At 42.7% G+C, this 15,807-nt stretch overlaps 1 protein-coding gene across 1 annotated transcript in view; it reads right to left on the bottom strand.

Moving 5' to 3' along the window:
- LOC141105841 (transient receptor potential cation channel subfamily V member 6-like) overlaps positions 1–15,037 on the bottom strand; it is a 76,131-nt gene extending 61,094 nt beyond the window's left edge. Inside the window, exons 1-2 of the mRNA XM_073595972.1 lie at positions 14,812–15,037; positions 112–219 (exon numbers count right to left, since the gene is read on the bottom strand). Of these exons, the coding sequence (XP_073452073.1) occupies positions 112–219; positions 14,812–14,825 (122 nt within the window). The 5' untranslated portion in view covers positions 14,826–15,037. The remainder of the gene's footprint in view (positions 1–111; positions 220–14,811) is intronic.
- Positions 15,038–15,807: the final 770 nt, after the last annotated feature.

The raw sequence follows: 15,807 nt of genomic DNA on the forward strand, positions 1-15,807 counted from the left end.
CACTGGCCACAGTTGGGTCCACCTAAAGTAGGCAGTAAACTAGCCCTTTGTTTAGAAAGTTTGGAGATCCCTGCTGTACACAACTCAGAAAAAGTTTAGCGACAGTTTTACCTCCTTTGTTGCAATAGATCCATACTGGCTTCTTCCTCTGACCATTCCAAGCATCCCATATAGAGGCATAGCTGATTCGTTATCCCCTTCCTCATGGTGGTACCAAATCTACAACAGTAAAAAAAACAGCCTTCTAATGCCCCGTACACACGGTCGGACATTGATCGGACATTCCAACAACAAAATCCTAGGATTTTTTCCGACGGATGTTGGCTCAAACTTATCTTGCATACACACGGTCACACAAAGTTGTCGGAAAATCCGATCATTCTGAACGTGGTGACGTAAAACGCGTACGTTGGGACTATAAACGGGGCAGTAGCCAATAGCTTTCATCTCTTTATTTATTTTGAGCATGCGTGGCACTTTGTGCGTCGGATTTGTGTACACACGATCAGAAATTCCGACAACGGATTTTGTTGTCGGAAAATTATATAGCCTGCTCTCAAACTTTGTGTGTCGCAAAAACCGATGGAAAATGTGTGATGGAGCCTACAGATGGTCAGAATTTCAGACAACAAGTTCCTATCACACATTTTCCGTCGGAAAATCCGACCGTGTGTACGGGGCATTAGACTTCATAGGATCTCAGTCTTTCTGTCTTTATGTCTACAGTGTACTATGTATTCAATTCATGGTGGAAACACAATTGATTTTACTCAGTCCACATTCCTCCCAGACTTGACCTTGAAAAACACTTTGAAACTTTTAACAGTTAAAGTAGCATAACCTGTTATATTGACAGTCTGACAAATTGGGCTAATCACTCAGTCATAAAGATAAAAAAATTATGAACCTTTGAAAAAATTTAAGCTGGCCATACTCGAAGGAACTGGCCAAACAGTGACTGCAGCCATTTATCTGTAGTCCTTGCTCAGGTATTCTGACAGCTGTGGGTGTTGACTATCAGGTAGTGGCAGATTCACCCATCCACGCTGTTTAGAGTGGATGGGGAAATTTAAAACGGTAGTAAAGTACGCTTTGTGATATTTACCTGCAGGTAAGCCTTTAATAAAAAATAAACATGTTCTTAGGGGACTTACACTGGATGCAGCCAGTGACGTCACCGACACTCCGTCTCCGAAGGTCCGACATACATGCCTGACCTTCAGAACACCGTGCCAGAACCGAGGGCTCCCGCGTGGGAATGATGTCATCGCGGCTCAGGCCACTCACACAGCTGGAGTAGGTGAACCTGGAAGGAAGAGCGGGGGAAGACCTGTCAGGGTTGACCGCACGTCGCTGAAGGGCATCATTCTAAGGTAAGTATTTCATGTGCTAGTATGCAATGCATATTAGCACATTATGCAATTCTCTAACAGGGGAAAGTTTTTTGTTTTTTACTGCAGCAGTTTACAACCGCGTTAAATGTTTTTTTTTTTTGTTCAGCCTAAGGGCTGAATGCGGGTGGACTAAACGTGTTTAGACCAGCCTAAGTCTTGGTGTTGCAGGTACTTTATTGTTTGTCTTTCCATTAGTGCTATTACTATTGCTGTGTGTCCTCGGTTGTGTTGTGACAGCACAGTGTCAGTATGTTGGGAGCAGCAATTGATGTTATCTACGCCTGTCTTTTTCTTAAAGAAAATGTGCATTACATTCGCTTAACCTGTTGCTGTCCACATAAGGCATATGTGCAACAGCAAATAGGGAGGGCGCTAACGCCAACACATATGCATATCTATGGGCAGCAAGGGTTTCTGTGCCGAGTGCGCGCTCACTGCTCACTCCCTGCAAAGAAAGCTCTTGTCTCTAATAATGATTGGGAGCCACAGACACACCTCCCGATCATGTGACCACTGTGACCACCAATCCCCATGATCCCCACTGTAATAGCCCAGTTAAAAGGCTGGGTGGGAGGGGGTTAAAGCCCAATGGAAGCTTTCTTATTTATTAACATAAGGCCCCATGCATATGGGCACAAATCGCTGCATAATGATTGACATTTTCTTCACGGATCTGAACACAGCTCTATGATAGCCAATGTGCCTGTGCATATGGTAGCTTTTAGATCCATATTCTAGGGCAGCATTAAGATCAGTAAAAAAAAAAAAAAAAAAAGACCAAATCGCAAGTTCAGAGGCTAGTTTTTATACTAACGTTTACATCCATATAGCATATGGCGCTAATGCACTCTATTGGAGCCGCCTGCCTCCTAGCAACTAAGGGCACTAGATGGCAGGAGCTGGGGAGCAGGTCTCTGAAGCCCAGCATCCTTTAGGAGGCAGGCAGTATTATTGGCCACTGTTACTGACAGGGCCAAAATCTATATTTAAATGTACAATTAGGGGGGTGTTGTGACTGCTGGTTACACGCTATTGAGGTTTACATGTTGGCGGTCAATGGGTGAGTCATTTGTTGGCAGAAGTGCACTCAAAGAATGACCATCCTTTAATCCCTCAGGAATAACTGTTATCTGATCATTCTAAACATGTGTGGCTGCAGATGCATGACTCACACATATCTAACATGCATCCTCCATTGCTAGAATGCATGTTACTTGGACACCTAGCATGCGCCTGCGCACATAACGTCTAATGCAGTCAAGCTGCCTAAACAGTAATAGATGCATAAGCATACCTACCAACTTTTTGAGATGGGAACGAGGGACACCTATTACCAAAAGTATGTAGGCATAGGACACACCCCCTTAAAGGAGAATTATACTTAAAAAAAAAAATTGTTAAAGTGATTGTAAAGTCTCATTTTTTTTTTATTTTTTTTTTAAACATAACAAACATGTTATACTTACCATCTCCATGCAGTGGATTTGCACAGGGAAGCCTGGATCCTCCTCTTCTCAGGTCCCTCTTCACTGCTTCTGGCCCCTCCCTCTTGTCGAGTGCCCCCACAACAAGCAGCTTGCTATGGGGGCACCCGAGCCGAGTCAAAGCTCCCTGTGTCCATTCAGACACTGAGCTGCAGTTTGGCCCCGCCCCCTCTCTCTCCTAATTGGCTCACTGAGTTTAATTGACTGCAGTGGAAGCCAATGGCAGCCAATCAGGAGGGAGAGTCCCAGACGGCCGAGGGACTCCCGGACATCGCTGGATAGAAAGGGGGTTTGGGTAAGTATTAGGGGGACTGAGGGGGGCTGTTGCACACAGAAAGTTTTTTATCTTCATGCATAGAATGCATGAAGATAAAAAATCTTCTGCCTTTACAATCCCTTTAAACCCACAAGTGCTTTTTTTTTACCATTATTATTCCCTTATATTGGCATTTGAAATGTACAAATGCAGCAATTTAGAAATTGGATGAAAAGTTTAGCACTGGGAAACACTTTTTAAAAGATAAATAGTACATTTTATAAACAACTCTACAGACCAAAATGAGGGATACATGAGGAGGAAAGAGGGACAGAGGGACTTTGTTTCAAATCAGGGACATTCTCTCAAAATTAGGGACAGTTGAGAGCTATGCATAAGCGCATCATTCCACTGGAGGTCCAGAGCACTACATTTTTTGCTGAGCAAAAGCTGCATGTAAGCAGGTGCAGTAACTTAGCCTGTGACTAGGTGGCTCAATTTAAAAATGAGTGTGGTAATAGGGAATTATGTAATTGGGTGTTAGGTCCCCTTTTAGGCTAAGCCTTCCCTGTAATGATGTAATGGTGGAGCTAGTGACCATATAAATGCCAGGGTGGGAGAAGACTTGGGAGAGATGGGGCATGGGAGCCAAACATCCCACAGCCATGCAGGTGTAGTCAGCTACTACAAAGGCCATGCACAGGGCAAAAGACCCGGGCAAGATAATCTAAGGCCCAGAAGAACCAGCTGTAGTCTTTCTGACTCAAAACATGGTTTATGAGGACTGGGCAGGGGGTGCAAAAGGCCTTTTAAACCAGTGTTCTCTGATGTGAGTACTAGCACACCTGGGATTGCGAGTAACATCTAGGAGTGTACCCAGCTGGGTAGAGCTATGGAGTGGGACATACCAGTAGAAAGAGAGACTGGTATACTACAGAAGGCTGAAAATAAATAAAGATAGTGATAATAATTAACATCTAAAAGTTATTATAAGCAATCAATATATCACCAGTAAATAAACTTTTATCAAAAAAAATTATTTTGTGCTCCAAAAGTCCAAGCAATAATGACAACATTTTTAAAAAATTAGTCCAAAAAAATACATTGAAGTGCAAAGAAAATGTCCCGTAGACCACTCAATAGTGCTGCCCACCACCGGAGAGAATGAAGGCTTACCAGAAAGCCTGTGACCGCCCTTACTCAGGGGGGTCTAAACAGGCATAGCAGGTCAGTGTAAGGATCCTATAGAGCCGCAACTGATGTCCCTCTGGTCGCCTCTGATATCAGCCTCCCACGATAGCAGAATACACTTTCGGGCAAATCCTCGATCCCAGAAAAAGGAACTCCAATGGCCAGTGCTTCATAAACTGGTCATCTGTGTAAAAGTGAATGACAGAAGGGTGTGTCCTGTGATGAGAAGTGAAGAACGGTTCGGACATCAGTTGCGGCTCTATAGGATCCTTACACTGACCTGCTATGCCTGTTTAGACCCCCCTGAGTAAGGGCGGTCACAGGCTTTCTGGTAAGCCTTCATTCTCTCCGGTGGTGGGCAGCACTATTGAGTGGTCTATGGGACATTTTCTTTGCACTTCAATGTATTTTTTTGGACTAATTTTTTTAAAATTTTGTCATTATTGCTTGGACTTTTGGAGCACAAAATAATTCTTTTTGATAAAAGTTTATTTACTGGTGATATATTGATTGCTTATAATAACTTTTAGATGTTAATTATTATCACTATTGTCTATTCACTCAGATTTATGTCCAGCGCTACACTGATTTATCTATACTACAGAAGGCACTTTGTTAATCTCGGCTGATAGAGCAGGACACTTCACCTTGTGAATCGCAGTTTGAATAGAGCAGAATGATTTAGCATTCAATCTAAATAGGATGCGATCCTCATAAACCAAGGCACATAATCAATTGAAAAATCATCACCATAGACAGTGATAGAGCAAAGTAGATAACACAAGACACCTGTGGTTAGGCTCACAATGTATTTTTTTACAAAATTACAGCTTAGTAGATATTTATTAATACTGGTTAGTGTACCCTTAAAGTGGAGTTCCACCAACTTTTACAACTGTAAACGAATTGGATATTTTTTTTTTTTTCTCAGCACCTACTGTATATCTGCTGTATTCAATTTTCACTTCCTCCTCCCTGGCTGTGGCCCATCGCATCATTTCCTGTTTGCAATGCCTTCTGGGAAGGGGCGGCAACTTCCTCTGACACTGCCGTTGCTATGGAAACCTGACCTGAAACCTATTACACTGCTTGTGCTGCACTGAGCATGTGCGAGATCTGTAAGGATGAGATCCAGGAAGAAATACAGTCTGGCTTCAGATGCCCACACTTAAGATGGCCACGGCCTGCTGTGAGTTTATAAAATAACAAACTACTGCTATAAGCTAACAAAACAGACCTTAGTTTACAGACTAACTTTACTAGAATACATTAAGCTTGTGTATTATAGGGGTATTTTTATTAAAAAAGTATAATTTCTGCCAGAACACCACTTTAACCTCCACCTAAAAAGGTAAAAATGACAATGTTGTCACAGACATCCCAACCTTCAAAAACTCATTTCAGGGAGGTGGCGCTTCGCGCTGGCACCACCAGGGACAGAGACAGCAGCTCCTGTTCATTCATAAACTAAGCAGAGTAAACATAGTTTAGGAGCGATCTCGCTCACTGTGTCCAATTACTGACAGTTCCCCCCGCAACCGGCGGGAGAGGAGAAGAGGGGAGCCGGCTGTTGGGGACGAGGGGGGCCGGAGGAGTACACAGGGGGGGCAGAGAAGGACATGGAGGGGGCCAGAGGAGAACAGGGGGGCGGAGAGGGGGGCGGAGGGGGCCAGGGGAGGGGCACACAGAACAGCTGGAATTGATCGGTGTGGTGGGGAACAGCTGTGAACACCGATCTCCCTGTATAGCTTTTTAGCTGACAGCCACAGGAGGGAGAGAAGGAGAAGCGGCTGTCAGCTAAAAATCAATACAAAAGGAGATCGGTGTTCACAGCTATTCCCCGCCGCACCGATCATTCCCGGGAGTTTGCAAGGCGCTTGCGGGTGTGCGGGAGACACCTCATGGGAGACGAGATGTCTGTTGTCATGTAGCACCCCTTAGATCCGGAGCACAGCATTTATGATAATACTCCAGCACTTAGAGGATTGCGAACGTTGGATTTCCATATTAGTGGCACAAAAGAAATATATTTTGGATCTCCCTATCTGGTACTATTGTTAGTGAATACTTTTATCCTTGAAGGTTATATTATTTTTACTATACACTTGTCAACCATAACATTATGACCACCCACCATAACCCATCGAGGCATGGACTCTACTAGACCTCTGAAGGTACAGTATGCTGTGGTATCTGGCACTAATCTGTCAGTAGATCCTTTAAGTTCTAAAAGTTGCAAGGTGGGGCCTCCGTGGATCGGACTTGTTTTTCCAGCACATCCCACAGATGCTCGATTGGATTGAGATCTGGAGAATTTGGAGGCCAGTTCAACATATTGAACTCGTTGTGCCCCTCAAACCATTCTTGAATTCATCAGACAAGTCCACCATCTTCCATTTCTCCGCGGTCCAGTTCTGATGATCTTGGGCCCATTGTAAGCACTTTTGGCTATAGACACGGATCAGCACAGGCACCCTGAGCAGTCTGCGGCTACATAGACGTTGTATCCCTCAAACCATTCTTGAATTCATCAGACAAGGCTGCTTCTTCCACTGCTCCGTGGTCAAGTTCTGATGTTCACGTGCCCATTGTAAATACTTTTGACTATGGACACGGATCAGCACAGGCACTCTGACCAGTCTGCGGCTACACAGCCTCATTCACAACAAACTGTGATGCTCTGTGTGTTCTGATACCTTTCTATTGAAACCGGCATTAGCTTTTTTACCAATTTGGGCTTCTATTAGATCAGACAACAACTTGGGCCAGACTTCACTCCTCATGTCCATCAGTGAGCCTTGGCCGCCAATGACCCTGTTGTCGGTTGACTGATTTTCCTCCTTGGCCCATTTTTGGTCGGTCCTGACCATTGCAGACTGGGATCATCCCACAAGAGCTGCAGGTTTGGAGTTGCTCTGATCCAGTTGCCTGGCCATTATAATTTAGCCCTAGTCAAAGTCACTCAAATCCTTATGCTTTTCCATTATTTCTGCTTACAACACACGAGTTTCAGGGGCAACTTGTTCACTTGCTGTATCATGTATCCCACCCACTTTCAAATGCCACTGTAATGAGACAATCAATGTTATTCACTTTACCTGTTAGTTCTTATAATGTAATAGCTGATCAGTGTATATGTACATACATTTGGGGGCCATAATAATGGGACTAGGTGTGATCTGTGGTCCACACCTAAGGGGTGCTACATGACAGGGTTTTCATTTTTAACTTTTTAGGTGAAGGTTAAGGGTACACTAACCAGCATTTATAACTGTCTACTATGATGTAAACTTGAAAATGATCACTTGCAGGGAGGCTGCACCCGTACATAACAGAAAAAAGGAGCCTCCTTCTTTGAAGACACCCTTTCAGGTGAAACGAGTCAGATGGAGGTGATTGGGTGACGTCATCGCGCATGCACGCTTCTGGGACTCGCAGCAGTGTTCGAAGCCTGATTGTGTTTGACATGCTGTAATATTACTGCTGATTTGTAAGTGCAATAACCTATTAATAAACGATATAGAAGTTTACTGCACTATGAAGCTTCCTCTTTTTATATCTCTTAACCGGTGTTTGTGGCTATGAAATGCATTGTGATACGGGGCTCTGTGGTTTTGACTCATATTGAATGGATGGCGTTCTGAGCAGGCTAGAGGAGACATTTTCCATTTTTATGAGCACTTTGAGATCTCCTATGTTGGAATCTACACTCACCGGCCACTTTATTAGGTACACTTTGCTAGTACCGGGTTGGACCCCCTTTTGCCTTCAGAACTGCCTTCATTCTTCGTGGCATAGATTCAACAAGGTGTTGGAAACATTCCTCAGAGATTTTGGTCCATATTAACATGATAGTATCATGCAGTTGCTGCAGATTTGTCGGTTGCACATCCATGATGCAAATCTCCCATTCCACCACATCCCAAAGGTGCTCTATTGAATTGAGATCTGCTGACTGTGGAGGCCATTGGAGTACAGTGACCTCATTGTCATGTTCAAGAAACCAGTGGTGAGATGATTGGAGCTTTGTGACATGGTGCATTATCCTGCTGGAAGGAGCCATCAGAAGATGAGGACACTGTAGTCATAAGGGATGGACATGGTCAGCAACAATACTCAGGTAGGCCGTGGTGTTTAAACCATGCTCAGTTGGTACTAAGGGGCCCAAAGTGTGACATTACGCCACCACCACCAGCCTGAACCATTGTTACAAGGCAGGCAGGATCCATGCTTTCATGTTGTTTATGCCAAATTCCAACCCTACCATCTGAATGTCGCAGCTGAAATCGAGACTCATCAGACCAGGCAACGTTTTTCCAATCTTCTATTGTCCCCAGCCTCAGTTTCCTGTTCTTAGCTGACAGGAGTGCCACCCGATGTGGTCTTCTGCAGCAGTAGCCCATCTGCTTCAAGGTTCGATGTGTTGTGCGTTCAGAGATGGTATTCTGCATATCTTGGATGTAACAAGTGGTTGTTTGAGTTACTGTTGCCTTTCTATCATCTGGAACCAGTCTGCCCATTCTCCTCTGACCTCTAACATCAACGAGGCATTTTCCTCCACACAACTTTTCTCTTTGTTGGACCATTCTCTGTAAACCCGAGAGATGGTTGTGCGTGAAAATCCCAGTAGATCAGCAGTTTTTGAAATACTCAGAACAGCCCATCTGGCACCAATAACCATGGCACATTCAAAGACACTTAAATCCCCTTTTTTTTACCCCATTCCAATGCTTCGTTTAAATTTCAGCAAGTCGGTTTCACCATGTCTAGATGCCTAAATGCATTGAGTTGCTGCCATGTGATTTGGCTGATTAGCAATTTGTGTTACCTAGCAATTGAACAGGTGTACCTAATAAAGTGGCCAGTGAGTGTATATATTTGCTAAGCTACTTTGCATGATTAGTCCTTAGTAATTAGTAATTACTGAGGATTATTAGTAATTAGCAATCTCATCACCGGAGCACCTGAGTGGTTTTATTTCTACACTAAGAACACTCTTTTCACTGCATTCATTGCCGGAATTAGGACTTTTTTTTTACTATTCCACAACATTTCTTCTGATTTATGTATTGGGATTTGCTTATAGAATTGATTGGATATTAGTCAACTTTTGTGATTGAGTCATATAATAATTTTTTCTTAGATCATTTACGCACAGGCACTTTTGTATAACTTTAGATTTGTTATATACATGTGAGAAGCATTATTTTGACATAAAGTGATGGTATTATTTTTTACATTTTTATATATAATATATAATTTATATAATTATGCCTGTCTGTGTGGATGTTGTGATAAACAACACTTGTTGTTTATTAATATTAGAAAATTAGACCAGTGTTCAGACTTGTATCGGCACTGCTGCTGTTAGTGGTCGGAGCGCAAGTTTTATTTTTGTTTATAACATTATAGCATCTCCCTAACAATGGATCAGCTCGATAAGAGAGGGTAGTGAAAGGTTTGGAACAGAGGTGGGGTTAGGCCCCTTTCACACTGGGGCGGTGGGGGCATCGGCGGTACAACAGCGCTATTTTTAGCGCTGCTGTACCGTCGTTCTAGCAGCGGTATTCGGCCGCTAGCGGTTCGGTTTTAACCCCCGCTGGCGGCCGAAAAAGGGTTAAATCCGCTCGTACAGCGCGGCTATAGCCGCGGTATTACCGCGGTATAGCCGCGCTGTCCCATTGATTTCAATGGGCAGGAGCGGTTTAGGAGCGGTGAATACACCGCTCCTTCCCCGCTCCAAAGAAGCGGCTCGCAGGACTTTTTTTACCGTCCTGCGAGGGCACCGCTTCAGTGTGAAAGCCCTCGGGCTTTCACACTGAACAGCAGAGGCTGTTTAGGGGCGGTTTTCAGGCGGTATTTTTAGCGCAATACCGCCTGAAAACCGCTCCAGGGTGGGTGAGGGTTCCAATGAAAGGCTGGTATAGGTAGGAGGTGGTGGTAACTGCCGTGAAAGGAACAGGTCAGGGTTCTAAAAGTGAGGAATCAAAGCCTGGTGGGAGCTAATTGTGTATCTATGATTTCCAAATCTGGGGATTTTGTCTTGAAGCATGGCCTTGATTTTGCCATAAATCATGACTTGGATAACCCTATGCTTGGTTTCTGTAAGCAAAGTTTTTGGAGTTATCCAAGCTTTAGCAATTATTTGTTTGGAGGCAGTCATGACCTAAATTTTGAATTAGGCCAAAGCATAGATCCCAACTGTCCCTGATTTCAAAGGAACTGTCTCTGATTTGGAACAAAGTCCCTCTGTCCCTCTTTCCTCCTCATTTGTCCCCCGTTTTGGTCTGATCAATATAATTGTATATAAAATTCACTTTTTATTTTCGAAAAGTGTTTCCCAGCGCTAAACCTTTCATCCCATTTCTAAATTGCTGCATTTGTAAATTTCGAAAGCCAATATAAAGGAATAGCATTGATAAAAAAAAAAAAAAAAGCTTTTTTTTTGTATAATTCTCATTTAAGGGGGTGATGCAGGTGGTTTGTTCTTTGCCTACATACTTTTGCTAATAGGTGTCCTGTCCCTTGTTCCCATTACAAAAAGTTGGGAGGTATGGCCAAAGTGAAAAGTTGAGAACCTTTGTCAACCTTTTTAACACAGAGGAATCCTTGAAATAACTTTCCGGTCTCGGTGAACCCCTACTAAAAATGACTATATCCATACCTCCACCATTCTAAGATGGGAACGAGGGACACCTATTAGCAAAAAAATGTAGGCATAGGACACACACCCTGCCACGCCCCCTTAAAGGAGAATTATACAAAAACGACTGGTTAAACCCACAAGAGCTTTTCTTTTTTTTTTTTTTTTTTTTTTTAGCACTATTATTTCTTTATATTGGCTTTTGAAATTTACAAATGCAGCAATTTAGAAAGTGTTTGAAGGGTTTAGCTCTACTATAAAATAATTTTTGATAGATAAATAGTCCATTTTATATACAACTATATAGATCTGACCAAAATGAGGGACAAATGAGGAGGAAAGAGGGACAGAGAGACTTTGTTCCAAAGCAGGGACAGTCCCTTAAAATTAAGGACAGTTGGGAGCTACAGTGAGGGAAAAAAGTATTTGATCCCCTGCTGATTTTGTACGTTTGCCCACTGACAAAGAAATGATCAGTCTATAATTTTAATGGTAGGTTTATTTTAACAGTGAGAGACAGAATAACAAAAAATCCAGAATAACACATTTCAAAAAAGATATAAATTGATTTGCATTTTAATTAGTGAAATAAGTATTTGATCCCCTATCATTTAGCAAGATTTGTGGCTCCCAAGTGTCTTCTATACAGGTAACGAGATGAGAATAGGAGCACTCTCTTAAAAGGAGTGCTCCTAATCTCAGCTTGTTACCTGTATAAAAGACACCTGTCCGCAGAAGCAATCAATCAATCAGATTCCAATCTCTCCACCATGGCCAAGGTCAAAGAGCTGTCCAAGGATGTCAGGGACAAGATTGTAGACCTTCACAAGGCTGGAATGGGCTACAAGACCATCGCTAAACAGCTTGGTGAGAGGGTGACAACAGTTGGTGTGATTATTCGCAAATGTAAAAAACACAAAATAACGGTCAATCTCCGTCAGTCTGGTGCTCCATGCAAGATCTCACCTTGTGGAGTTTCAATGATCATGAGAACGGTGAGGAATCGGCCCAGAACTACACGGGAGAATCTTGTCAATGATCTCAAGGCAGCTGGGACCATAGTCACCAAGAAAACAATTGATAACACACTACGCCGTGAAATCCTGCAGCGCCCACAAGGTCCCCCTGCTCAAGAAAGCACATGTACAGGCCCATCTGAAGTTTGCTAATGAACATCTGAATAATTAATAATTCAGAGAAGAACTGGGTGAAAGTGTTGTGGTCAGATGAGACCAAAATCAAGCTTTTTGGATGTTTTTCTGCTAAGGGGACAGGACAACATTCACCACATCCATGGGACGATGAACTGGGTCATGTACTATCAAATCTTGGGTGAGAACCTCCTTCCCTCAGCCAGGACATTGAAAATGGGTCGTGGATGGGTATTCCAGCATGATAATGATCTAAAATAGACGACCAAGGCAACAAAGGAGTGGCTCAAGAAGAAGCACATTAAGGTCCCAGAGTGGCCTAGCCAGTCTCCAGACCTTAATCCCATAGAAAATATGTGGAGGGAGCTGAAGGTTCGAGTTCCCAAACATCTCAGAACCTTATTGACTTGGAGAGGATCAGCAAAGAGGAGTGGGACAAAATCCCTCCTGAGATGTGTATAAACCTGGTGGCCAACTACAAGAAAAATCTGACCTCTGATTGCCAACAAGGGTTTTGCCACCAAGTACTAAGTCATATTTTGCAAAGGGGTTAAATACTTATTTTACTAATCGAAATGCAAATCAATTTATAATTTTTTGGGGGATATTTTTGTTGTTATTCTGTCTCTCACTGTTAAAATAAACCTACCATTAACCCTTTCATGACTAAGCCTATTTTTGAAATTTGGTGTTTACAATTAAAATCCGTATTTTTTGCTAGAAAATTACTTAGAGTTCCCAAACATTATATATATATTTTTTAGCAGAGAATCTATAGAATAAAATGGCAATTGTTGCAATATTTTTTATCACAGGGTATTTGTGCAGCGGTGTTTTAAACGCAAATTTTTGGAAAAGGGACACTTTCATGAATTTTAAAAAATCCAAACAGTAAAGTTACCCCAATTTTTTTGTATAATGTTAAAGATGATGTTACGCCGAGTAAATAGATACCAAACATGTCACCCTTTATAATTGCACGCACTCGTGGAATGGCGACAAACTACGGTACCTATGAATTTCCATAGATGACGCTTTAAATTTTTTTTTACGGTTACCAGGTTTGAGATACAGAGGAGGTATAGGGCTAGAATTATTGCTCTCGCTCTGACGATCGTGGCGATACCTCACATGTGTGATTTGAACACCGTTTACATATGCGGGCGCGACTTCCGTATGCATTTTCTTCGCTGCGCGAGCTCGCGGGGACAGGGGCACTTTAAAAAAAAATTTTTTTTTATTTATTTTATTTATTTTTTTACTTTATAAATTGTGTTTAAAAAAATTTTTTTTTTTTTTTACTTTTATTGCTGTCACAAGGAATGTAAACATCCCTTGTGACAGTAATAGGTGGTGACAGGTACTCTTTATGGAGGGATCCCTCCTTTGCACTTCAAAGTATTCAGATCGCCGAAAACGGCGATTCTGAATACTGTATATTTTTTTAAAACCGGCGCCATTGGCAGCCGAGTAAACGGGAAGTGACGTCATGACGTCGCTTACACGTTTACAGTGAGAGGGCTGGAACGAAGCCGCCCACAGCTTCGTTCCAGCCCGCCCCCAGCCGCCGAAGGCACACGATTGGACACCAGGCCTCCCGATCGTACGGGAGGCCCGGTAAGAGCGGCGGGAGGCGGGGATGTCCCCTCCCGCTCCTCCGGTATAACAGCCGAGCGGCTTTTAGCCGCAACGGTTGTTATACTCGGGTAGCCGATCGCCCGCTGGAAACAACGGTACCGGGATGATGCCTGCAGCTGCGGGCATCATCCCGGTATAACCCGGAAAGCCGAGTACGCACATCTGCGTATGGTCGGCGGGAAGGGGTTAAAAATTTAGACAGATCATTTCTTTGTCAGTGGGCAAACATACAAAATCAGCAGGGGATCAAATACTTTTCCCCCCTCACTGTATGCTATATCTACAAATCATGATACATTAGTGTGATTGTCAGTGGGAAGAATGCTCCTTACACTTGTGGTCATTGGGAAGAATTAGCCCCTTACAGATAGCTAAAAAGATCAATGTTGTCAGTGGGAACTTATCTGAGAGGCAGACATTGCTTATTGCTCAGGGAACCCCTAGGAACCCCTGGAGGAACCGAAGAGTTCCATGGAACCCTGGATGAGAAACCATGCTGTAGAGTAATTATAGACATGTGCATTTATTACAATTTGTTTTTCGGACGAAAATTTAATTTTAAAAGATTCAAATGTATACTATGGACAGTATCGAATGTCAACAAATCCAATCAGCTCATGCCATTTCTCTTGGTGGGTTGGTGGACATCCAAAAATATTGAATCCTTTGATTCAATAATATATATAGTGTGTATATGTATGTATTTTTTTTATATATATATATATATATATATATATATATATATATATATATATATATATATATATAGTATATGGCAATTTTCTGGAAAAACTGCAAATTTTTTTGGAATCCACATGAACCAACGAGTATACGAAATGAATTTGGTTCAACGTAAAGAATATGACAAAATTCTTCAATGAATGAATATATCCAAAAAGAAACAAAGCGAACATTTCTGGCATGCACATGTCTAAGTACTAACACTCTGTGCCTTATTGAACAACCATTTGTTGGGGAAAAAGGAAATTACGATTACATGGCTTGTCGTCAATGACTGCAGGTAAAACGATTAGGAGATTTTGCAAGGACTCACCTTTGCTGAGACATCAGTAAGCCCGTTAGTGGTGATGGAACATATAGATCATGGATTAGAGGACAAAGTATTCCGGTCTAGATGATGGACCTCCATATATGACATGACTTCATTCCATAATCTAAACATGTAGAAGACCAGAGGTTGTCAGGGATAAGTTTGTTTTGTGAGTTAAATGACTTGAGCAGTGTCTGTAGATGTACAGGAAATCATGGTGCTGTGTGTATGGATAGTCAGATTCTCCGGGCGGGCCTATTCTCTGTAAACAGAGGAATGCGGTCATACCTGACCAGGCACTAGAGTCCAGTATATCACATACTGTACACAGACAATCCGCACTGCACCAGCCTGATTGTCAGGATTTTTATGTTTTAAAGTATAACTAAAGGCAAAATGTTTTATTTTTTTGGATGGAGTGGAGAGGGATTAAAACCCCTATTAAGTTTTTATTGCTGTCTGTGCCCCCGTTGGGGAGATTCCCCTTCTCTATCTGTCCCGTTTACCATTTTCATTAAAGTGAAAGTAAAAGAAAATCCCAAATTTTGGGTTGTTCCCAGAAAACTAATAGAGGGGAAATCTTCCAATGGGGACATTAGTTCTGGTTTCCAAGGGAATACCTTAATTTGCAGGGATTTCCTCTAACTTTCTGTTTGGATATAGGACAGGAAGTGAAGGGAAATCTCCCCAACGGGACACAGATGGCGAAAAAAAAAATCTGACAGGGATTATAACCTTCCCTACTCTATCCAAAATGAAAAAAAAAGTTTTGCCTATAGATCTACATGTAGCGGATGCCCCGCATCTCCCTCCGGCCGCTGATAAGATTACACAGGCTCTCCAGGAGAGAGAGAGCCTGTCAGCTCCTGCGGGGGAATTTCCCCCCTCCCTCTCCTCCTCTCACTGTGCAGTGAGGAGAGACACACACAGACAGAGCGGCTCACTTTGCTCCCTCCCCTGCTTCCTTGTTGGCAGGGAGGAAGGAGCCAATCATCAGCC

Source organism: Aquarana catesbeiana, linkage group LG08, assembly GCF_042186555.1.
Source record: "Aquarana catesbeiana isolate 2022-GZ linkage group LG08, ASM4218655v1, whole genome shotgun sequence".
Lineage (NCBI taxonomy): Eukaryota > Metazoa > Chordata > Amphibia > Anura > Ranidae > Aquarana > Aquarana catesbeiana.